Source organism: Nelusetta ayraudi, unplaced genomic scaffold, assembly GCF_046127955.1.
Source record: "Nelusetta ayraudi isolate G7.1 ecotype Tasmania unplaced genomic scaffold, CSIRO-AGI_Nayr_v1 ptg000071l, whole genome shotgun sequence".
NCBI classification, from domain to species: Eukaryota; Metazoa; Chordata; class Actinopteri; order Tetraodontiformes; family Monacanthidae; genus Nelusetta; species Nelusetta ayraudi.
The window spans coordinates 4,051,176-4,062,500 of NW_027466121.1; the positions used below are offsets into that span (position 1 = coordinate 4,051,176).

Here is an 11,325-nt window from a genome sequence, read left to right on the forward strand (position 1 = left end):
CTATGGAATAATCGGTGGAAAAACACTTTATAATCCACTTCAACCATGAAGCCTCGCCCATTCTGAAAAGTTAAAAAAAACAAACATTTTTTTGCCAGAAAACAGCGACACGTTGCCGGGCCATAAAATACACCTGCAGTATCATTTGTTTACCTGTGAAAGGACCATAATTCACTTTAAAGAAACACTTAACTTTCACAACTTGAGAGCTTTCTTCAGACCATAAACTTGATACAACTGCGCAGTGCGGTCATAAATCGCTGGCTAAAGTGCAAAGCCGCAGTGAAAACTTCAAACCCCTGCGTGAGGAGTGGACCCCTGATGGCTCGTTATGATCTGCCTCAGATCCAGAAGGTCAGTTAGTTAGTCAAGACACTGGTCACGGTCTGAATTTAGCAAAGTACAGAGGCTTCCTGTTGCCGTTTTAACACAGTGATCTTTTGATAGTCTATTTGCAAATATGCTTCAAAAAGGGTGATGTTTTCATGATAATCCTTGCACATAAACACATACACGAGTATATTATGGAATACTAAAAGTTGTTTATTGCGGCGTTGCGTCTGCAGAACGTTAACTAATACTCAAACTGGCCAACTGCCATCGTCTGATCATAAGGGGGGGGGAAAAATGTATGTATGTCAAAATAATTTGTTTGTCAAATGCAATAAGCATTACTGGTAATTAAAAGCTGTTTTGCTCATTCTAAATGAAACAACTCACTGTTTAGTTGTATGTTGAACGAAAAAAAACAAACAGAAAAAAACCACAATAGACAAACAATGTTGAAAAAGATCAGTATTGCCTTTTACCAAATGGTTTCTTCCAAAGAATTTGCATCAGAATTTTATTATTAAATGCATTTTGTACATGTCTGTATCAGAAACATCTCTGCACTAAAGAATAATGCACTTGTTCGGGGGAAAAGAAATGAAAGAAAAATAAAACAAAAAATGTTTTAAAGGCTGTTCTCTTGATTAAAATGAGCGGAGATTGCCTTTTAATGACACTGCGGTGCTGAAAGATTCAGAGACCCCAGAGACTCGTCATTAACTCCCACGGCCAGTCACAGTCAGGCCAGGAGCCAGAGGGACGGGGGGGCAAAGTGCAGGGGAACCTGGAGGCTGCATCCATGCAACGTTTGAGGATGGCACAAGGGACGACTCCTCAGTCATCCTGACAGATAAACAAAGAGAGAGAAAACGCCGTTGAGTTGAATTGTGGAGTTGCAAGATGCCTTTGTCTTTTCCGCTTCAGCGGGTCCGAGATTGTAACTTGCTGACAGTTCAGTGACCATCCGGTCACACAGAAGGAGACGGTCAGTTTACTAACTCTGCAAAGCGGCAACTTGACATTCCTCTTGCGTCGGTAATGTTTTTAATACAGCAAAGTGTGGACGGATGACAAAGTAACATATGAATGCACTGCCTGCAGCTGCAAAGAGCTTCTAGAGGCTCCCAGGGGCTTGTAAGTCAAATAAAACGAAAGACTGCACACGAGGTGCTTGAGAGATTAAAAACACTAATCTTTTTTTTTTTTTTTTTTGAACACAAATTTTCAAATCTGCATATATTACAGTGACAACTGAATTCCTCTGCTGTTTCCCCATAAATGATGACAGTAAGGGTTAAAGGTTGCCCCACTGAAAGTTGGTGGGACAGAATACTATTTTATAGTGTGGAAAACTGGGAGATCTGGGAGATTACAACTCTGACATCGTCATTACAAGACGTTTGTAGAGCAATCACGTTTTCACAAAACCAGGTTTGTAGACTGAGCATGAAAAAACATACAGTCACCAGGAGCAGACATTTTCACTGGGAGATTTACATTGAAAACTATGGGTAAGTGTTTCAAACCCCTACTACACTACTCACTAAAAGTTAGGAATTATCACACAATTGGGTGAAATTCATGCAAAATATAATAAAATTTGTGATATTATGTCATGAAGTTTGGTGGGTATAGCACAACAAAAACTGCCAACATCTCAACAACTGAGCATGTGACCGATGTCAATATGTGAACCGTGTGATGTAAACGACTGTTCAAGTACAAACTGTCATGGAATATTTAGTATTATAGGTTTTCTTGTAAAGGTCGTGGTGCATTTTAGGTGCCATCTGAAGTTTCATCAGACCACCCACACAGGCACTTGTGATCAGTCCATGTGGATTTTACTGGCTCTGCTGGCCATTCTCACCCATTCATCCTCTGCTGCTCCCTCTCCTTCTCCTCCAGCCTGAGAGCTGACAGCGTCCGCTTTGTTGGCCATGATCTTGTCCGTCCACGATGCTCCGGCCTGCGTATCTCCAGCGAAGTTACACTTGGTCACTGTGCCGCTGTCAACTTTGGCTAAAGAGACTGTTGGAGTGCAGAAGCGAGGTTATCAACTGTTTTGTTTACTTCAAGTTGAACAAACTACAAAAAAAAATAGAGATTTTTGTACAGAACTAACTGCATATTTTCAAAGCATTTTATGAAAAATCTAACAGGACTTCTTCTAGCAGGAGTTTCCACGGGGGGACCTACAGTATCTTAGTGTTTAGAAACTCGTCAAAGGAGTTTAGCTTCAAATGGGACCGTCGAGTAAATTGCTCTGCTCTTAAAGTCTTTTTCTTTCCTGGAATACATTACATTAAGGAAGTGGAAGCTGTGATCTGAGCAGAGTCCGCCGACGATCTAAGAAAACTGACTATTGTATATCAAACGGCTGAATAAGAGAGTTCAAACTGTGCAGGCGCCCTCTGAGCGACAGACAAAGGCCAGAAAAACAAATGCCAGGTTTGATTTCATTCACTTTGCGCAGAAATGAAGGTCGGAGGTAGGACAAGCTCTCCCCATAAGGACTCTCATCATCTGATGTAATCAGAAAACAAGCAAAAGTGCTCTAAAGTACTCCCAAAGAGAGACTGCTGAAACGTCCCGGACCGAAGCTGAAGGAACAGGTCAGGAGGTTCAGCAACAAAGCCTTTCTTTCTCTCTGGTCGTTTAAAACTCGTCAATGTGGCGACAGGATTCCCCATGTACGCGGTTTTCTGTGACGCAGAGTAAATGTTTTGAGATGTACAAGTATTAAAAGAAGAGCCTTACAGTTAAGACTCACATATGAAAGGACTGTTTCCTCTGGTCTTTAGCCGCACTTCCTGCCCTGTTTCGAGCTCAGTTTTGTCCATCTCTGACTCCGGGTACCAGAAGGCCCAGGTGCCGCTCGGTCGGTGCCTGTCAGTCATCTTCACCAACTCAGGTTTGTTCACCATGGCAGAGAGCCGCTCCTCAGACAGACGGTCCGACGTCCCCGCGGCTTCCGTCTCTGAGTGGAACACAAGATACACTCAGGATGAATTCACGATGATTCTCTGACTGCACTTCAGCGGCGGCCTCCACCAAGTGACAACAAAATACTCCATAAATTAAATATTCATTCATTCCTTTGGATGAAGGCAATTTTGATTGCAAAATAAAAACAAAACAAATAAATCCTTGTACTGGATCTGCCGTAATACAAATATTTGGACTGAGTAAAATAAAACAAAACAAAACACACTACAGCAACAAACATTTTAATTTTCAATTAAAGCTGCAAGCAGCGTTTGCGGGACTGAGCTGCCGTGGCCGACACGACCCCTGATGACCCCGACCTCTGCCAACGCCTGCAATTGACCCCCGTCCTCTACCGACGCCCGGCGACATCTGCTGACTCTGAAAGAAGTCTATGCAGGATGAGTCCTTCAAAGGATGCGTCCTTGAAAGGATGTGTCATTCATAGGGTGTGTCCTTCATAGGATGCGTCCTACCAAGGAAGGACGCACCCTACAAAGGAAGGATGCAAAGGAAGGACGCACCCTACCAAGGAAGGATGCATCCTACAAGGGAAGGACGCATCCTACCAAGGAAGGTCGCACCCTACCAAGGAAGGACGCACCCTACAAAGGAAGAACGCAAAGGAAGGACACATCCTACCAAGGAAGGACGCACCCTACAAAGGAAGGATGCAAAGGAAGGACGCATCCTACAAAGGAAGGACGCACCCTACCAAGGAATAATAATAATACTTATTATTATTATTGGGTTCCATTCCGTCATTTTACAATCTCATGTATTTGTAATAGTAGTATGTACGCATCCTACAAAGGAAGGACGATGCGTCGTTTCGAACTGGTCTTCCGCGGGCTCAGTCCCTAATTACACATGCAAGTACAAGGAGCAGGAAAAAAATTTAAAATGTAAGCTGCGACGCTGCGATGACTGTGGTGTGGTCTACTCACTGTAAGAGGACATGAGGTGGCCAGTGGTGACCTTCTTGGTGTCACTGAAGTTTGGCTCGATCTCCTTGCCGCTGGCATCAAACTTCCTCTGATGGATGCGACTGGGTTTGATGTACAACACATAGTAGCGGACCTAACGTCAAAGATGGGAGGTCACAAGGAGTCATTCACATTTAGCAACAGCTACACCTTCATTTAGTAAATTTGATGACACCTCCACCTCAATTAATACTTAAAAATACACTATACAGTATTGGTTCTGGTATCGGCGATACTGGCTCCGTATTTATTGCTAACAGGCTGATGCCAAATTTTGCAGTAGCACACACCACTACCAGAGGGTACTGACGGTACCTTCTGACCGTTGTCATCGCTGATGGCATGTCTGGAAACATCCAGCAGCTTCCCCTCTAGAAGAACTCCTTCACCACTGCGGATAGACAACAGAAACAATACTTCTGTCAAACCAATTCACCCCAGAGCTTAAACTCGATCTGAAAAAAAATAAAAATAAAATAAAGAAAAATAAATGTGTATTAGTATTAATACTCAAAGTTATCTCAAACTGGTTTCAGTAACAGTTGACATTTTATACTCAATACATTTATTCGCTATTCTAACCCGTTCGTAACTTGGGGTCACATTGGGGGTATTGAGTCTTCAAAAAAAAAAAAAAAACGTAAATAGTGTCACGGAAGCAAAACGGAGATACTGTATATTTCTCTTCCTACGAGGCTGCTGTACACGTTCTAATTTGTCAGTACATATTGGAATTTCGGGACAACAGTGAGAATTAGAAAATGCCAGGACAGCTTCTAGTTCCATCAAAAAGATGAGAAAACGAAACATCAGGACACGTCACTGGCTGCGGAAAAGGGTGAACTCTCCCTTTAATGCGAGCAGCAAGGGCTCGGCAATAGCCGCTGGACGGCAGAGGGTGCTGGCAAACACCAACCAAAAAAAGAAACCATCAACAAGGATGACACTTTCTTCCCGAAAGAGAAAATGATTGAAACCCGAGCCCTAAACTGGTTACGTATCTTCGATTTAACGCTAAAATGTCTGACTAAATCTCGGCCAATTCATGTTATTCAAGCGCAGTTGGGAGCGACTGCATGACACCAAGCTGTCGCTGACAACAACCGGAGTCTCACTGTCATAAACACAGTTTAAACTCGTACCTTTCATAGGCAGAAGGCGACCAAACGCGGTCCACTTTCTCATTGTGCACCGGTTTGTTCTGTAAAGACGTGTTGTGATATATTCGACTCATATTTTATGAGCTGCACGTCTTTTCCCACCCAAACGCTAAGGTGTTCCTGTTTCCGCACTTCCTGTTCCTTCCTACATGGAGAGGGCGGCATGATAGAGGTGCGCTCGATTTTCGGACGACGCAATGCCGGAGGCGGGGAAGATTATGCTGAGCGGTGGTATTCGGCACCCGCCAAACTTAATGATAAACAGAATAGACAGTGCGTGTCCAGTCGCCAGTCGGGGTAAATCATAGCTTAAAATAGGGTTTCAAAAAAATGTAAATGGTCCATATAGTGAACTGCTTTGTTACCAACAGACATTAGAAATAAGATGAATGTCTAAATTGGAATGAAATCTTTTAATTGAACATACCCAACATTCAAAGTGCAGAATGGATGGCGTTTTTTTTTTTTTTTTTTACAAAGGAATTAAATAAATAAAGCTGATTCATTCATAGCCTACTCCACGCAAGCTACGCAGCCAGTACGCAATTGCTGTGAATGGGTTGCGCAGTGGTATTGCCTGCAGCTACGTAGATTACGATTTTGAATGCAAACTCAACGTAAACACTTACGTTAACACTTATCAAAACACTGGAATTGCTTTGTGTTGCTGCATAGATCTGCTGTGATGTACCTTAATGACAGAAATGCAACACAATGGCATCTGCAAATTAACTCATGTTCTCTTGGCTCGTTTGGCACGTCCGTCTATTTCCTCTGGCTCTTCATCACAAGGACGTGTGTACTGAGAAGGCTCAGACAGCGACGATTGATATATGTTCAGAGGCCCTGCTGGTTCCGCAGGAGGAGTTGAGGACTCCAGATTTTTGCTGTGATTTGGGGAACATCCTGTTCCAGAAAACCCACTCATCTGGGACCTTCCTCCTTGGCTCAGATCACAGTTAACGTGTTCCTTGGCAGAGCCAGCGACTCGGGTGGTGTTTGCATCACTTGTGCTGAATGATTTCAGATTTCTTCCACAGTTCTGGGGAGAAAATACAGTAATATAAGTAAATGAAGAAATACGTTTCCATGCACAGAGCATCAGCACGTTATACACACTTTTTTAATGATTAAATGGAAGAACACAAAGCTAAACCAACACATCCCAACATTTGCTTTGAGAGGTCAACCATGCACATTTGCAACAATTAATTCATGGATGTAAGATACATGAATTCTTCCACTGTCCTCTCGGTTAAGGCTCAAAAGGTAATGCCAAACACATGTTTTTCATATTATAACTATTATGACACTACAAAAAACAACTTAAGATTTATATGGGGTCATTGAGCAACACTTAACTGAATGTTTTTTATTTATTTATTTAATTTAGTTAGGTTTGTGGGTTTCAGAATGTAGCCAGCGAACCCTAGCGGTTTCAGAGGAGTTCTAAAAAAAAAGGCCTCAGGTCAGCTTTTTTTTTGCTTGACAACAACAACAAAAAAAAAACAAAACAAAACAAAATCATCAAATTCACATTCCTAGCTCCACTACTTTGAATTTCTTTTGCTACCACAGGCTAAGCTTTTAGGTTTAAAACAGTGCAACACATGTGGTCAATGTGTTGAGTCAAGGTGATGGTCGCTGTACAATGTGGTTCTTACTTCAGTGGTGGAAACAGTTGCTTTATTTGCTATCGTGTCTCCTGACAAGGGACCGCCGTCTTCATTGGTACCTACAAAGACAGAAGACAAATAAAGGTATCAAATATTAGGCAAATTCAATCTACCAACATTTAAAAACACGCACACATGTATAAGTTGCATGAGTTTCTGTCAATGAACTCTGCAGAAACAAGAGAATCCACTTTTGTTTTTGTACAATTGATACAACACCACTGGTTATGCTTTCTGTCCTCTCAGAGCAATTTGCATCCTCTGGAACGCACAACAAAACATCTGTTTTTAGTGTTTTAGTGGCAAACAAGTGTTTGTTTTTTTATAGCAGTTATTAAAAAAAAGGGGGGGGTTGTGTTTGCAGTTTTCTGGTTTTACTGATTCAAACAAACCCTGTGAGTTTGCGTCAATGTGTCTTGGAAAGCTAGAATATGGAAACATTCAGACCATGAAAGCTGGAAAATCAGTGAGCTGGAGTTTCGCAATGTACTGTTGGTGATGTGACATTCTTACCGGGGGTGTAGCGGCCCAGCTTAATGTTGAGCCAGATGTTTCGGCGCTCAGTCCAGCCCCCTGGAGCCTCCACTTCATAAAGGCGCTCCCGATGTTCTGCACGCTCCAGCAGAAACTTCCTACATACTTCATACATACCCAACAGGTAAGAGTTTGTTATTTCGTCAAGTGCAAGAAGCGGCTGATCCCCCCAAAAAAATAATAATAATAAAAACAAAAAAAGCTTTTTAAATTTCTACACAGCCCTGTGAAGCCCTTAGTGTGTTGAGAGTAATCCATCCGTCCATTTTCAAAACCCTCAATGAGCTCAATGTTACGAGATGTTAGGAGTAATTTTCAACTAAATTTGTTAGCTACTCATGAGCAGCACAAGCAGGCACAATGACCTGCCGTTGATGCTGGAGGGGATTATTCTAGCAAATATGACAATTTATGACAAAAAAATGAAGAGTGTTAAAACGAGGAAATGGAGTGACTATTCTGACCTGCCGCCATGCTGGGCGATAGCGGAGCGCTGACGCCTATATATTCTTCTGACTGGAATGTGGAGCAGAAATCCTCCAGCATCACGACGCCAAAGCCTCTCCTCCTCCAGCTCTTCCTCACCAAAACCGTGTCCAGCACAGGCAACAGGTAGCCGTGGCTGCTCCAGTTGTAACACAGACTTCCTAGAAGATAGGCCGCCACCATGCGTCATATTAACTCACCTGTAATATGCATAGATCAAACGTTCACCTTGAAAACAGTCTTGATATGGGATTCCCTATGATACAAATTGAATGTTATCGTGGGATATGGCGTATATGACACCCAAAACATCACTGCAACACAGGTTTTTTTTTTTTTTAAATGCTCGGTACATTTGTGAATAAACAATGCTATTAGTTGAAGTATTAAAATTTACAGTACATCGTACCAGTCTTTTATTTTACTCTGTTCCCTTCACTGTAAGACACGTTTTCACTTTGTTCCCCCTTTCACTCAGCAAAACCTTGACTTTAGAGGATCCTCATTCTCTTGTTTTAACAACCATCTCCTAAAAGAAACATGACCAAGAAGGAGAATATGCGTTTCTCCAAAACCGATGAATGACTTTCAGCTTAATTGACGCCGTCACAGATGATCCACGGACATCAACACGCCCAATGCAAATGCCCTTGAACTTTCCTTCATGGTTTTAAGTCGTATCTGTTTGCCCTTTGCTCTTTTCCCACATGCAACATCCCTGACCCTGAACGTATCAGGCGGCTTACCCTGATGGGCGGTATGACTAAATACAAACATTGCTCTGTTTTTCAACTGGAATTTGCCCTGTCAGCTTTATGGCCATAAGTCTGGGTCAGTTACATGTGTAAATACAACAAGCATGAGTCAAATCCAGCAGATGGGAATAAGAAGGAGACATTTTTAATTAATTCAGCAGTAATACAATACAGACACGGCATTTCGACCGCTATCCCTTAAAGTTCTGCCAAACATCTGGACGACATTTTCATGCTCTGTGTGCAATGTCGCCAACGTCACTGCCGTGCACAACAAAGAAGGCGGTGGAATGAGCAAAGGGCACCGTTTTTAATGCAGCAAAATATGTTTCAGTCATATTTGTTTTAAATTTGAATCTTTTAATACCCTTAAACTGATGTCTGAGTTCACACAAACAAACTTTGTCGTACCTTCTGTGAAGGTGCAATGGAGGGGATGAAATACAAAGTGTCAGTTGTCAGTGAGGTATCAGTTTTGACTTGATTTATCGGACAGGCAGATAACTAAACTGGCAAAATCAAACGCGAAAATGGCCTAAAAGTGTCCAGCTGTCTAACCTGTAGTGGTGTTGCGTTGTACTTCTCTATTCTTAGCTTAGATAATGAGCATTTCCCTACTTCCTCAATGCAGCATTTAAACACACTTACAATTCACAGCATCTTTCAATGATAAATGAGGCAGTGGCATTACAGAGACAGCCTTTATCTGTTTTACTGTGTGCGTTAACAAGGCACCTCCTCCACTCCACTTCTGGGACCTTCTCCACTGCACCCTCTGCAAACACCTGGGACCGTTTATGCTAATGAGAAAATAACTTTGTGAAGGGGAACCAGCAGGCGATAAGCACAACTGCAAAATATTTACCGGGTGGAAACTACACACAGCACCGCCCAAAAAGGCAGCGCCGACCTTTCACCTCTGCCTTCCGTCTCACCTTTGTGTTTGACGGTGTAGAAGCCAACTGCTTGACCGTCTCTCCACAGCAGTTTGCAGCTCTCTGTCCGAGGGTGCAGGGAGAACAGCGAGCATTCCTCCAGTTCCCTCTCCACTACCTGACTCAGCAGGAACACAATCACCCTCTCCACCAGGGACTCCACCTGGGGAGCACGTAGTAGGATTTGAAGTTTTCCATCATGTGTAATGTTACAGTGTCTAAAATAACACACACACACATCACCATGAGTCACGTGTCAACCATGTCAATAGCGATATGCTTTTGCCTGTTCATCAAGACAAGCTGGAACTTTTTGTTCTTAATCCTGATGTTTTTTCCACTCCCAACACAATGATTCACTTTTTTGTGAAAGCCTGGCCGTTTTGTGATTGGGAAATGACCACTGTTATCTCTTAGACACTGTGTAAGACGATGACGTGGACACTTGCACTTTACTTCTGCATCTGCATCTGCAGCTCAACTGACGCTCAGACGTGTGACACATCGACCAACATGCCATCAGAGTGTTGTTCTCAATGTGTGAGAGCGCGTTGGAAATAATCCTGAATGCACCTGAGATAGTTTGAGTCAAAGAGGTCAACCTATTGCAACATTAAAACTACCAGAGTCCATCGTCGGTGCAACACATCGCATTTTGAAAACTTTCAAATCGCAAGAGCCACAACTTTTCAGAACTACCATTTCCACACAAAACTATTAAAACTACAGGTTGTACTGGTTTTGACAAGATTAATATCAAATTAATTGAAGATTTGCAAAGTAAACGGTTGAACCCTTCCTGTACAAAACTTCAAAATGAAGAAAGCATATCCAGTCTCAAAGCAATGGAAACATTTGCAAACAGTGGCATATTTACCGGCAACAGGCCACTTCTGGTTTTGCTGGAAGTGTGTAAGATGTCCTCCACACACCACCACTCCTCGTGCAAAAAGACAGCCACAACTGAAAGATTAAAGAAAAAACAAAACATGTAAGCGTTTAACTTTTGCATGTGCAATAAGGGCGACAGTTTTGACTCAAAACCTTGGGCTGGGTCATCAGGGTGATGAAGTGCCAACAGCATGGAGCCGGGTTGGTTATCCTCAAACAGCTGCAAATGTTTTATGTTGTTTTCTGTTATGGCTACCTGAATAGACTGAGTGATGAATAGACAGTAAAAAACAAAAACAGATGTCCCAGCAATTTATGTTAATCAAAAACATTGAAGTGGCAGACAAATGGAGAATAAAAAGGAAAAACTTCTGACAGCCAATTTGCTTTGCTTAAAGCAATAGCACTGTTTCAAATGAAAGGCCCACAAACAATGTTTTCCATCATGAAAATTTTACAGACAGCAGTCTGTACTGAGAAATCAGAAGTTAAGATCTGTCAATACTTTTTCGGAGAAAATAAAGTACTTTACAATCACTGAGGAGTTTAGGGAAGAGTAGACTTTTGTTGTACCTCTACCTCCG

General features: G+C 42.3%; 2 protein-coding genes across 3 annotated transcripts in view; both read right to left on the minus strand.

The window, feature by feature from the left end:
* Positions 1 to 11: 11 nt before the first annotated feature.
* Positions 12 to 5,735, minus strand: arpin (actin related protein 2/3 complex inhibitor). The gene is made up of 6 exons (XM_076042535.1): positions 5,447 to 5,735; positions 4,620 to 4,695; positions 4,266 to 4,398; positions 3,104 to 3,310; positions 2,201 to 2,361; positions 12 to 1,173 (listed from the first exon to the last, which is right to left on the minus strand). The coding sequence occupies exons 1-6, from the start codon at positions 5,536 to 5,538 to the stop codon at positions 1,165 to 1,167; spliced, it is 678 nt and encodes a 225-aa protein (XP_075898650.1). The 5' UTR covers positions 5,539 to 5,735; the 3' UTR covers positions 12 to 1,164.
* A 431-nt stretch (positions 5,736 to 6,166) lies between these two features.
* fam169b (family with sequence similarity 169 member B) overlaps positions 6,167 to 11,325 on the minus strand; it is a 5,839-nt gene continuing 680 nt past the window's right edge. For both annotated transcript variants that reach the window (XM_076042534.1, XM_076042533.1), the window contains exons 2-9: positions 11,315 to 11,325; positions 10,895 to 11,006; positions 10,728 to 10,813; positions 9,851 to 10,013; positions 8,139 to 8,321; positions 7,654 to 7,779; positions 7,129 to 7,199; positions 6,167 to 6,506 (exon numbers count right to left, since the gene is read on the minus strand). The exon at positions 11,315 to 11,325 is cut by the window's right edge and continues 131 nt beyond it. In XM_076042534.1, coding sequence (XP_075898649.1) covers positions 6,198 to 6,506; positions 7,129 to 7,199; positions 7,654 to 7,779; positions 8,139 to 8,321; positions 9,851 to 10,013; positions 10,728 to 10,813; positions 10,895 to 11,006; positions 11,315 to 11,325 — 1,061 coding nt within the window. In that variant the 3' untranslated portion in view covers positions 6,167 to 6,197. The remainder of the gene's footprint in view (positions 6,507 to 7,128; positions 7,200 to 7,653; positions 7,780 to 8,138; positions 8,322 to 9,850; positions 10,014 to 10,727; positions 10,814 to 10,894; positions 11,007 to 11,314) is intronic.